General features: G+C 39.1%; 1 protein-coding gene across 37 annotated transcripts in view; it reads left to right on the top strand.

Annotated features, from left to right (window-relative positions):
- FGGY (FGGY carbohydrate kinase domain containing) overlaps positions 1-12605 on the top strand; it is a 343412-nt gene that overhangs the window by 292089 nt on the left and 38718 nt on the right. For 36 of the 37 annotated variants that reach the window (XR_003254040.1, XR_003254039.1, XR_003254042.1 and 33 more), the window contains 4 exons: positions 1383-1444; positions 6599-6746; positions 8444-8518; positions 12218-12338. Coding sequence is in view for 3 of the 37 variants with exons in the window: in XM_026069036.1 (XP_025924821.1) it covers positions 1383-1444; positions 6599-6746; positions 8444-8518; positions 12218-12338 (406 nt within the window). In the remaining 34 variants the exon portion in view is untranslated. The remainder of the gene's footprint in view (positions 1-1382; positions 1445-6598; positions 6747-8443; positions 8519-12217; positions 12339-12605) is intronic. The other variant, XM_026069039.1, reaches the window with a different exon arrangement.

Genomic DNA, 12605 nt, shown 5'->3' with positions numbered 1-12605 from the left:
GTTTGAACAGTCTGTTGAATTCTTTAGAAGCAAAACAGATACACTTCTCCTTAAAAATCTCTAATTAAACTTCTATTGATATGGTTATGAAACAAATCTGTTGGATTTTGAAAATAGGTCCAGACTGAGTACAAATTACTAGTGACTCTGCTTGTTTTGAAAAAGTTTGTTCATTTGTCTGTTAGCTGGGCTTTTGTGTTGAATTTTCAGGAAGAAAGATATTGCATAACAGAGACAAAGGATGGCTTTACATCAACTGTAAAATAAAGAATAGCTGATGGGAGCAGAAAAGAAGTTCTAGGATGCAAGTCACATTTGGCCRTTTCTTGAATATAGAATGTTAAATATGTAACTTCGTAAGCGCTGTAATATTTTTGTGTAAAGTGTTTTCACAGCACACATATATATACGATATTTGTTTATAGATTTATTTCTGAATTTATAAGCTCTTCCTATTAATTATTTTCTCAAGAGATTATTTAAGATTGCAAAATTCAGTCCAGAGCTTTGTTTTTAATGCATATACGTGCTTGAGTTTTGTCTTAGATGCAAATCTCAGAGGTAACAAGCATGCATTATGTTTTCTTGCTCTATTAATATGTGCATGCCTTGTTATATAAGTTTTACTACACTGTTAAGGCCCAGACTCACACTGTTAAAAATTAAATACCTAATGTGGCTTGCTGCCAATAGGTGTTGCCAAATATGTTCAATGTTTTTGAGTACCTCTAGTTTTGCCTCTTTATGTTTACTGTCACCTCTGATGGGGTATTAGCAAGAGGCCACAAAAGCTGCTCAATTTGTTTTGTGAATAATGTTGGACCAGCTGATAGGTAAATTTAGTATAGACAGAGTCTATATTGAGCTTTTTTTGTAGCAATAATTGCTTGTCAGGGCAAATATTTTGTTTCCTGCAATGAACATACTGAGCGTTTATTAGAATGACAACACACCTGACATTTTATTTTAACAGTGATACAGAAAGACGTAGGGGTTTGGGCCAGGAAGATGTTCCTGGTAGAATTCCAATGTAGGTATGCATGCAAGAGCATGGGAGGGGTTAGTGGACATACGCTTAGGTATTGTTGGACAGGTAAAAATCATTCTTTCAGCTTACTCTTCTGACTAAGGAGCTGTATGCTTAGCATTTTGCTTATTTTTGGTGTAGCATTGTTTTTTCGTACTATTTTTAAGCCAAATTCTGAATCCAGTAATGTCAGTGGGAGTTTTGTCTTTGGCTTTACTTGGGCAAGGAGTCAACACTTCGTGAGTATTTTAGAAGCTCTCCTGTCTTTTAGAAGTTGTAATGCTGCATTACCCTTTTCTGGGACTGACTTTTTAAGATGTATTCATTCCAATAATGTTGCTTTCCTCTTTTTCAGATAGAGCATGTGGTCCAAGGCCATGTCGCTTTCCCAGAATTACAGGCAAAAGCTAAAGCCAGGTCACTGTTCTTGTTTCTTTATGACATACGTGCCTTATGAATTGATGATACACTGATACACATTCCCAGCCCTGCAGAACTGCACTACAATATCCTTATTCTGGAATGCGGGAATCAACAAACTGAGAGTGAATTTGGTCACCTGGGTTGGAAGTATCTACAAAGGCTTCCCAAGCGATTGCTGAAAGATCAAAGCTTTAAATTCCCCTTAAACATTCACCTCGGGGGTATCTAAGTGGTGATGTTGACTTTCTGCTTGTCAGCTTTTCTTTTGTAGCCAGTCCAGTGTATTTTGTGGTACCCTGCCATCAGCCCTGTTCAGCAGACCTGTGTGCCTTGGACTAATAATGTGTTTTAATTTGGAGATGACACTGTTAAGCTCCAGGGATGATCTRTACTAAAAATATATTAATCAATGTATTTGGAACCATCATCTAAATGAAGGGATAGCTACTGTAGGAAAAAGTACTCCTGAGTGGCAGCACAAATAGAACATAGACACCCAGGATAAAGTTTTAGACAAAACTTAAGATGTGGGAGTGAGTTGCAGGTAACTCCAGGCTTCCTTGAGGACTAGGCTGTGTGAGATGCAGAATTTTAGTTTGGTCCACTTTTAAAGTAGATGAAAACTATCCAGGGACTTCTTTCAGATCTGAACTTTCCCAAGCTATTTTGGCTCGGATTCCTTTTAAGATAGTTCACATCACKCCCAGAGAGATCTTAGCCGAACAGTTAGGCACATTGGATGAAAGTATGCTTGTCTTTTTTAATTTCTTTTTTTCCTTGGATTAAGGAAAAACAGCAAACTTGACATTTTATCTTCACTCTGGTCTGAAATGCAAGGGTCACTCCTGACAGATGTATTGAACACATAAAGTTACTTTCCATCCTCTCTGTGACCAGAAAGCTACCTGATTTCTCTGGATGACCTTCTCATGCTTTGCAGTGTCCAGTACCTTATTTGCTTGCTGAGAACTTGACCAAGCGTCCCATAAATTTATTGGGCTTCTTTCAATATGAAATAGATTCATGCTTCCTAGAATTCTCTATGCGGTTCTTAAAAAAAACAAAAAACAATCCCCCCCCCCCCMAAAAAAAAAAAAAATCTCTGTATGCTTGGACTAAGGATTGATCTATACTGTTCGGGGTTTGTTGTTTTTTCTCTTCATTTGGCTTCCAGGCCATTTTTCCAGTTCCTCCATATGAGGCATGAGCCTCACAAAGCTTACAGCAGTGGAAATTGGTTTAGCAGGTAATGCCAAGACAAACCATTTTTTGTGTTGGTAAAGTAAGTATGCAGAAGTGGCCTGCTTGTCTATAGTAGGTCCGATACTGGACTGACCATAACTAATTTCATAGTGCAAAAGGCTTGGATTGTGAAGGAAAGAGGTTCTTAGATATGGAATATCAGGGGTGTAACTTCATGTTACATAGAAGGTATGGGGCCATGACTTTGAACTTGAGGCTTCTGCAGTTAGTAAAACTGTGGAGGATAGTATTGATAAAGAGGATTATGATATTTTATCAAGTTCATTTGCTCAATGTTGTTTTTATAATGTTTTCCAGATACCATTCAGATTTCATTCGCCTAACAAAATGTTTGCATAGCTATAAATTTAGTAAATAAATCTCTTACTAGTTGACCCTATTTTCTCTCTCCCTCTCCTCTTCAAATATTTTTAATGAATTTAACTTGAACCTATAAAAATCAGGAACTTTGCAGTTTGAACTGAATTTTTCTCTTCATTTCTTCATGCTGTGCATACCTGTTATGACATATTAGAGCACAAACTTGGACCTTATTATAGTGACTAGAGCAGCAGCTGTACAAAGTGCAAGGCATTTTTTTTAGTGAACAGTGTTGGCCCAAACTTTGGATTATGTGTTTCCTTAAATTAAGTCAAATACTTAATAAAAGCATGCCCTCTTGTTTTGGGGGATTGTTGATGATGGTAGGTTATTTGCCTGAGAATCTCAGTAGAATTTCAGAGAATCAGTTTTATTATATTCAGTATATTCTTTTTGTGGGTGTAGGAATTTATACCTGTTTTGCAAGTACAAATGGTTACAGAAGGAAAACAAAATGAGAATTCTCTAGTTATGTGCTTAGTTGCATGCTACCTTTGCTTCCCATGCAGGGTGCGACACTGTCAAGAGTTAGGCCGATTTTGTAGTGACAAAGAGCACGTGCCTGTCTGGATCATTTAAAAATGAAAAAAACATCTGAGCTCACAAATCTGTGCCTCTTACTCGCTGCTGTTTTTCACCTACTTCCACCTTCCCAGGCCTATGTTTCCTTCCTCCCTGGCTCCCAGCTTTGCTCATAAGTGAGTTCGGCAACATCACAACAGTCCCTGCTGAACCACTGGTCTCAGAAGCTTCCCTGTGCGCACTCCTGCTCCTCTGCATGTACCAGGGGTAGGAGTTTGCAGGCTGCAGTTACCACGGGTTCAGCTGATTTGTAGTAACCTGTTAGGGCACAAGGCGACTTAGCCGGACTTGCCAGAAACCAGCTCCCACTGACCACGTGTGCTGAAGACTGGCCGGTCTTGTGCAACCCTCCCAATCCTATCCCCACATTCCCATTTCCCTTCTTTTACTGGAAGTGGAGAGGACTGAGTTACATGAGGATCGTCTGGATGGCTGTAAATTTAGCCATTGCTCTAATTGCCATGCTCTGTGGGCAACAAGACCGCCTCTTTTCGTACACTTCAGCGAGTCGCAAAAATCACTGTGTAGATAGCATATTTGGTCTTCAGTCTCTATGTTGTGTAGGTCTGACATCTAGCCATCGCTGACGTGGTAAAATCCAAGATACGTAGGCCAGAGTATGAAAGAAAAGAAGGAAATAACACAATCATTTATGCTCTAAGGTTTAAATAGTTACAGTTGCTAGAATCAAAGTTTCTTGTCTTCTGGAGGAAGGAAAGTGTTTTACTGTTTGACATCACGGATTATATGTCCTGTGGCACTTTGTGAAGAGGTATGTGTTAGGACAAAATTTCTTTCCCTTCACTTCTGAATGCCATTTCCCCATCTAAAGAGATAGCTCCTGGAAAACAGCAGTAAAGTGACACACATATATCTGTCAGCTCTTCTGGGATCTTTCAAGCAGTAGATAATAATAGTATTTGTCAGTTTTCTGCACCTGTAGATTTTTGGGGCCTTTTTTTTAGATTGAGAAATCTAAAATATTAAGATTTTTTCCTGAAAGATACCTGCTGGCATCTTGTAAGATTCCTGAACAAATTAAATACCAAATTCTTGTTGCTTTCTGAAACTGTGTCCCTAATACAAACATAACTATGGGCAAAATTGTGTTAATTTATTACTCTCCACTTTCAGCATAATTCCTTTTTAATACCAATAGTTTGCGTTCAGGTCTGCAAGCCAGATCCAGCTGCTACTGATGCCTTTTCACAGGACTGAATGGAAAAGGCTCCAGAGAGCCTGTGGTTTAATACTACATATAGCCCAGGCTTGGTRGGGACTGGAACTGGCAAGTGTTTGAAGGATTTTGCCAATAACCCTCATTTATACATAGAAAAAAAGAAGAAAAAGTATGGAGAAGTGTAATTCTAAGGTTATTTGGGTCTGAAGAGGATTTGGCTGAACTTCAGCTTGTGTTGCACAGTCCTTGTGTTCTGTCAGAGCTGCCCGAACAGTTAAACCCTGCGAGTGTGATCGAGCAGTGGGGAGATCAGATAGAAGCTGGGATGGCTGGTAGGCCTCTGGCTGAATGAAGTTTTCCTTCCTTTCTCTTCCCAGACATCAAACCAAGATTTAGACTGGAAATCAATGACTTTGTCATTAGCGAGTAGTGTTTATAATATGGTCTTTAGGGATGTAGAAAAAGGGCCACTATTAGAATGAGGGAAAAAAATGATTGTGACTTCCAAATTATGATAATTCAGGTCCAAGAAGACATATAAAGCCCATTTAAAAGTATGTGAATAATGATGTGAATTAGTTATTTTAATGTCTTCCAAGTGTACTTCATTTTGAATGATATCCTCTGATAGCATACACATGGTAAGGTATAATTGAAAAAACATGCAGCTGAATGGTTGAATGCAAAGTATAAATATACAGCTGCTAGGAGGTCAGAAGTCAAACTAGTAAAGCATATGCCAAATTCCCTTAGGGATCTCATTAGTGCATGATTGAATATACATGTAGAGGCTAAATGAATATCACTGTTTGGGTCTACAGTGGATGAGACAATGGCTAATCAATTGTAATTAGGGTTAGATGCTATTGTTGACCCACATGTCTAGAATTAAGTGCCCCACTCTGAGATTTCCTAGGAGTTGAAAAATATATATGAATCTGTTTATGATGGTATGAGTGTTTGAAAAAAATATTCTGACCATAATTGCAACATTTTTAAACTGGAATGTCACTTAAGTTGTGGCAAGCCAAAGCACTGGAGAGTTCATCATCAGTCCTACGGTTACTGTTGGCCCAGGGAGAAGGCTGTGGGATACTGTGGGGATGGGTGTAGTGTCTGAACTTAGATACAAGCATATTTAGGCCCATGTTCAGCTCCTCCCTAAAAGAGCAGCCACTTGCTTTCTCTCCTCCACCCTTATTGCTGCATTTTAATCATAACACATACTGAAGTAGTTACGGTTTAAAAAAGGAAAGCTGCAAGTCCAGCACTATTGATTAATCGGAGAAATTATTAAACATTGTAATGAAATTTTATTTTCATTTCTCTCTGGAAGCCTCCTTATTCCTCTCTCTGGGCTTTCCTTTCTATAGCTTTCACTTTCACAGTGTCAGCACCTGCTTTCTGCTAGAGACAAGCATCATCAAACCCCATAATATCAAACAGCTTTGGCTCCACCAGGGACCTGTGGGAGGCAATGCACAAGGTCGAGAGCATCAGCTTCCACGGCCTCCCCTCATCCTGCTGAACTGAGGAGTTTGGGCGCTTTGCTGAATGCAAGCGCCGATAGACGTCCCTGCTAGCCGCCCTCTGCAATGCCGTGTGCCGGGCGAGCAGCGGCTCTGTCTTTCTCCCCCTTTGTTTTWTATTGGGGATTTGGGATTCTTTGATGGTTCTTTTGCATTTGGTAGTAGAGGTGCAAATGTTTTATGTTTGATGAATAACCTCCCCCACTTTTTTTTCCCAACTTGTTTTTCTTCTAGTTCTCAAAGTATATATACATACTTGAACAGTCACCTGGATCTGATTAAGAAATCTTTGCCTGTGGGTTTCCTCACTGTTGATTTACATGTTTGGCCAGATTTCCATGGTAACAGATCTCCCTTAACAGATCTGACACTAAAGGGCATGGTAAGAAACAGCCTGTCTTTGCAAAAAGGTCAATATGGGGTAAAAAAAAAAAAGTTTGGAAAGAACTTTTTTTTAATTTTAAACATACTCCTCCTTAGCTATTTAAACTATCCCATAGGGTTTTGGTTTCTTGCTGTATTTTGAAGTGTGCTAATGTTTCAGTAGAAAACCAGAGACCAGGATACTTCAGATATTGCTAGAGCCACATCTATTTTCTAAAAATATGAGGAGGTGCATGTGTCTCCCAGTACCTTTCATAGGAATTACATTTCAGAACACTGAGTAGTAATGTGTGCTGTTGTTGTAAACTCACCTGTCTGCCTAATTTTACATTTTCATTGTGATGAGTTTCAGCACAAAATTGGTTATGCATATCTGGAAAAGGAGTGAAATATTCTGAGGAGAGATTGTTTAATTCAAACAGGTAACTGTTGAGTAAATTTACAGTATTTGAGGTGCTGGGTGGTTAATTTGAAGAGAAACTCAAATGCTCTTGTGCTTGTTATTAGGAATGGGCGTACATTCTCTCATGATTAGAAATAAGCAACCACGGTGCTTCACACATCTCTGCTCAGAGCCGAACCCAATATTATATGTATATTCTGGCTTGTGGTATTAAAAATGCTGCTTCTGGAACTCATAGGGCAATATTGAAGTACTGTGTTCTGTAAAGAAGTTTTCAGAGCATTACAGTCTAGAACCAAAAAGAGCAGCTTTTGGAAGGTCAGCAGGAAACCTCCGCTGGTGTGATTTTCAGCTCATGTTTAAACATTTGGAGGTTTCTCTTCRCTGAACGTCATGGTGGCAGATCAGCTAAGCCACAGGCCAGGATGTTACTGCACAGGACCATGACAGAAGAATACCATAATGGTATAATTTAATGGTATCAATGTATCTATCTGGTGATTAGTGCAGAAATGCACTTCGAATTGGCATGTTGTCCTTGGAGCAAATATCTCAAGCTACTTACCAGTACCAAAACCTACTRTATTTGGGACTGAGGTAGAAAAGGGTAGTTTTAAGTACTACAACACATTTTCAATCACAGACCAGGGAAACATTACAAAAAAAAAAAAAGTTGATGGCTTGCATATTTTTGGGTCCTAAGTAGAACTGCATTACTTCATGAAAGAAATACTTGCTGCAGTTGAATCAGAATTTCCTTTGGTATGATGACGTTATGCAAATATTGGTAATAGCAGTGCATCTTTCCTGCCAGAGTTATGGCTGCATTCAGGTCTTGCCTATGTTGATATTAATCCAGCATAATTTATGTCAGAGCAAAGGGGGTTAAGATATAGTCCTTAATTATGAATTGTCTTTTGGTGTTAGGGTGCTTGGAAGGGAGGAGGAGGAGAAGGGCTTTTAAAATGTTATTTTTATGTAATACTTTATTCATATTATTACATTAAATACATTCACAAGCAATATCTGAGTCATAAAATAAAACTGTCAGAGATAATCTAGCTCTAATTCCATACAATATGCTGTTTGTTTTATTTCTTTGCAAGGGCAAGAGCAATTTTTGTGGTTCTTCCCCAGATCAGGAATAACATGTTTGACATAACATTATGTGTACATCTCACAAAAATAGGGCTTAGAATTAGCACTTAAACTTGTTACAACAAGAAACCACAGAAAATAACGGAGTTTTACCTTGGCCAGATTTGTACATTTTCTTTTTGATCTTTACACAGGTTGTTGGACTAACGTTGTCTCGGGGTCTGGATGAACTTGCCCTTATCTACTTGGCCACGATTCAAGCCATTGCTGTAAGCCATTTTAAGTGCATAAAAGAATAAATGAATTGTCTCATGTTCTGTGGCAGACCGATCGTTCCCTTCTGCTAAATAGATTTCTAATAATAGATGAATTCACTTAATAGGCTTCTTAAAGGAACAAGATATTGTTTACCCACATTGGTGACTATTCCCTACCGTAAAATAATGGACAAGGGGAAGCCAGAGCGAGGAGAAAATGTCCCCTAAAAAGTTTTCTCTCTGTGACAATTCTGTAAACGGAGCCTTTGCCTCTAGTGCAGATGTGAGGCAAGAGCCTGATGCTGTATGGGTCAGTATTAACATCATGGGCTAGGTAGAGGTTAAGCTGAGAGAGTGGTGGAAAAAAAAAAGCYTTGGCAGTTGTATGAAGGAACTTGGTCTCCCCTACGATGCCTCAGCTTCAGATTGTTCCTAAAACCATGGATTTCCCCTTGTTGCCTGTTAGATGAGTCAGGACTCTGTACCACAGCAAGTCAGCGTGGGTCTGTGATTCAGCTCCTAACGCTACAAACTGAACAGAACCCGATCCCATTCCTCCCTTGGTCTTCCTGTTGCAAGGCAAGCTGTTGGCTCGGATATAGCTTTTCCCAACCTGGGGCTGTTTAAAAGTGGACAGAGAGACAGTCTTTATGAAAATGTCATAGATGTTTGCTAATGTGCATAGATGGGTAATTTTATGGGAACACTTGTTCCTGCCCTAGTTTTCTCAGGTGAGAGGCTTTCTGGAACCCAGGATTTCCAGTTCACAAGAAATTCTAATTTGAAATGAAATCTGGGGTCAGAGAGGCTGTTTGAAACCCTGGCGCGCAGTATTTCCAGTGATGCACCCTGTCCCCAGGCATCTGATGACTGACGTTGACACTCCTTTGACATCCTTTTTGTGATTATTAAAAAAAAAAAAAAAAGTTTTTTGAACTTGAGATGTTTTCAAAAAACATGAACAGTTTGATGAATTGAGACTTTTCCTGACAAAACTCTGTTCAGTTGGAAAACTTCCAAACTGCTCTACTGGTTAAACAACAACTAAAAGTCTTTGCTAGGCTGGGTCAGCCATCTGGGATAGAGGGTGGGCGGCTGCTGTAAATTTACTGTGAGTCGTATGCCTAATGTATTAACCCTCCATCTTCAGCGAATAGTGATAATTTAACCCGAGTCTGGAATTCACTGTTGTCAATTTTGATCCTTTTTAAGATGAATGTAGCTCGGTTATACCTGATGCTTTAGTATAATCCCACAATTTAAATAAGAATGTCTAGGAGAGCTTAAACAACGCCAGCTACTGATACTGTCCCGTGAAAGAAGCTGAAAACAAAACTTTCCAGTATCGAACAGGTGCTCCGTTATTATATTGTGCTAATGAAGTGGAAACATTCTCTGCTGGACGTCCTGGGAAAGTCACCTATTATCTGACTGTATGGTACAACTCAAATTTTATTGTGAACCACAAATGCTGTGTTTAACACTAAATTCAGCATTGGTATGTCTTTTTGATAGTTGATTGTGTTGACCATGAGATACAAGATAAAAATAAAAGACCATACCGTAGCTTTCTTTTTATTGCAAGTTAACAGGAATTCATTTTTCTTAAAACAGCATTGAAACAGTAATTAAAAAGTAGACAGAAATAGACTTGTTTTTGACCTGATATGTTTACTAAATGCTAGTGTGATACCCAGAATATTTAATTTTCCTCCCTTATCCTGACACTCCAATTTTAGCTTCGCTTTTGTTGAAGGAAATACTTCTTGTTCAGGACAGCCCCAATCCTGTACCATTAGTTGTCTTCAATGGATGCAATGTAGACTTTAAACCTAACTGAAAACCTCGTAAAAAGTGTAGGCCTGCCCACAGAATGTTAATCTCTAGTTTTCTTTTCAGCAGGAGACTCTTTTTTCTTTTTATATAAAATTTGCATTTGAAGACCCTCAATTTGCATTTTCTCCAATCCAGGATTAAATTAGTTCCCCCCCACCCACAGTGAAATAAGTCTAGCTTTAATTTAAATTTCTGTGTGAATACAATTTTCCAGGCAGGTAAACACAAAATAGTTTTCACAGCATGTTCTTTCTCAGGGTCTTAGGAGTGTGTATGTTGTGCGAGAAGTTGTTAATAAATTTGAATTTCAGAAATAATGAAAGAGAATATCCTTTTAGCTATTCAGTGCAAAATGTGATGCAGCAGTTAAAACTGAGGAGAACATGATCAGAGATATAATTGTGGCCGTCAGGCCAGTTCTGAGGAGACAGTCTCTTTTTAGAGCAGTTTATTTTTCCATAATTAATATTGTGGCTGTGTCATTTGGAAATTAGCCCTCTGTGTCAATAGGGAAGTGATGGATTTAGTCAGCTGGTGTTGCGGCTGCTAGAGTTCCTCATAACCACTTGCCTTAAAACCAAAATACATTTGAAGGCCTATCCAGAGTTGTGCCAGTCATTCATAATAAACATCTCAAGTCTGATGAAACTCTGCTAGTTTCAATTTTCAGTAGTTTTATTTGAAGAGGGGTTTATTGCAGGTTGGAGACCTCTTAATGAACTCGGAGCCTAAGATGAAGAAAACTTAAACGATGATTTGTGAAAACTTTGACCAGATGGTGTTTTGGGGGGCATTTACATAAAAAACAGTCAGCTTGGGCAAGATTTTGGCTTAAATTTGGCAGATAGTCAAGTTTGAGCTTCCAAGTGAAGTCCCGGGAATATAAAGAGCTGACAATTTGGGGGATAAATGGTTTGTCGAAGGAACTGACAAGGAGGGAAGGGGTTGACTTCAGTGAATAGGTGGAGGCAAGCAAAGCAAACAGAAAGAGAAAGGATTTCTTAGAAGTGGCAGAGTATTTGCTTTCATCAGTTACCGAATGGAACACTGAACTTTTCTAATTTGACTTTATCAAAGTGTAGACTTTAAAAAAGAGTTTTTAAAAATGCCTGTGTTTTAGATAGGTTTCAATTCATCCAGGCATGAAATGGAGCATTTTATTTTGAACTGTATGAGGCAAAAGCCGTGAGTTAAGCCAATAGAAAATTCTTCAGATTTTCCTTTTTGCTGAAAAGAAAATATATAGCTTTCATTTGATTCTCTTTTGTTGTTCTGTTTTGCTATTTGGCTCCAGAATTGAAATCTCCATACTGAGAGTGATTTTCAGATGCTGTCGTACAAAGCGGCTAGGAGTTTTTGATGGGGATGTCTTTGCCACGTAGGGCTTAGTTCTGGGAATGTTTTCTGTACTCTGCAGCTCTTGGTCACGAAAAGCTGCTTATCACTGCCCCCAGTTTTTCCCGACACCCATTTCTGTGTATATACCCATTTTCCTGATACCCGTTTCTCATAAGCGCTGTCTCTGGCTGTGCAGGTCCCTGGGAGCTCTGTGTTCCTGTGTGCTGGTTGCTACCTGCTCTCTCCTGCAGCCAGCCCCAGGAGGTGTCTTTCAGTCTGCTGTGCTTCTCTACTTCCCAGTTCTTTGCGCCATCCGTCTAATTTTTCGTGTTCTTAATTACAGTGGCTGTTACTGGCTAGAAGCTAAGCAGAGGCCCTACCCCTGCAGGCCCATTCCCAGCCATCAGGTTACTGTTAGGGGCAGTTATATCTATGCATTTCTATCATTCTTTTAAGCACATTATTCCTTAAGTTCTTTGCCTGTGTCTGCTCTCCTGTGCTCATCTGTTGTTTTTTTTCCCCCTGCCCTTTTTGAAGTTAGGAACGAGACATATTTTGGAAACTATGCAGGCTGCAGGGCATCGTATCAACACGCTGTTTCTCTGTGGTGGGCTGAGCAAGAACCCCCTCTTTGTGCAGATGCACGCTGACATTACTGGTAAGTTAGAGGAAGTGGGGGGAAAGGAGTGTGAACTACGTTATTATTTTAGGTGGCTAAATACTTTGTCTTCAGAAAAATAAATGCTTTCTTTATATAGAACTGTATTTTGCTGCTTGGCCAAAAATTGTATGATGAAATGTTGCTTCCTGGAAGACTGGGTTTCCTGAAATTTAAAGACATTTGAATAACACAGAGACGTGGTGCGAACAAAGCTCCATAATTTGTATTGTTAGAAAACAGACTTCCTAGAGAAACATTGAACAT

The sequence above is a fragment of the Apteryx rowi genome, unplaced genomic scaffold, assembly GCF_003343035.1.
Source record: "Apteryx rowi isolate R43461 unplaced genomic scaffold, aptRow1 scaffold_284, whole genome shotgun sequence".
NCBI lineage: Eukaryota > Metazoa > Chordata > Aves > Apterygiformes > Apterygidae > Apteryx > Apteryx rowi.
Note: the sequence above shows the minus strand (reverse complement) of the source record. Positions and strands in the feature narration are given on the sequence as shown.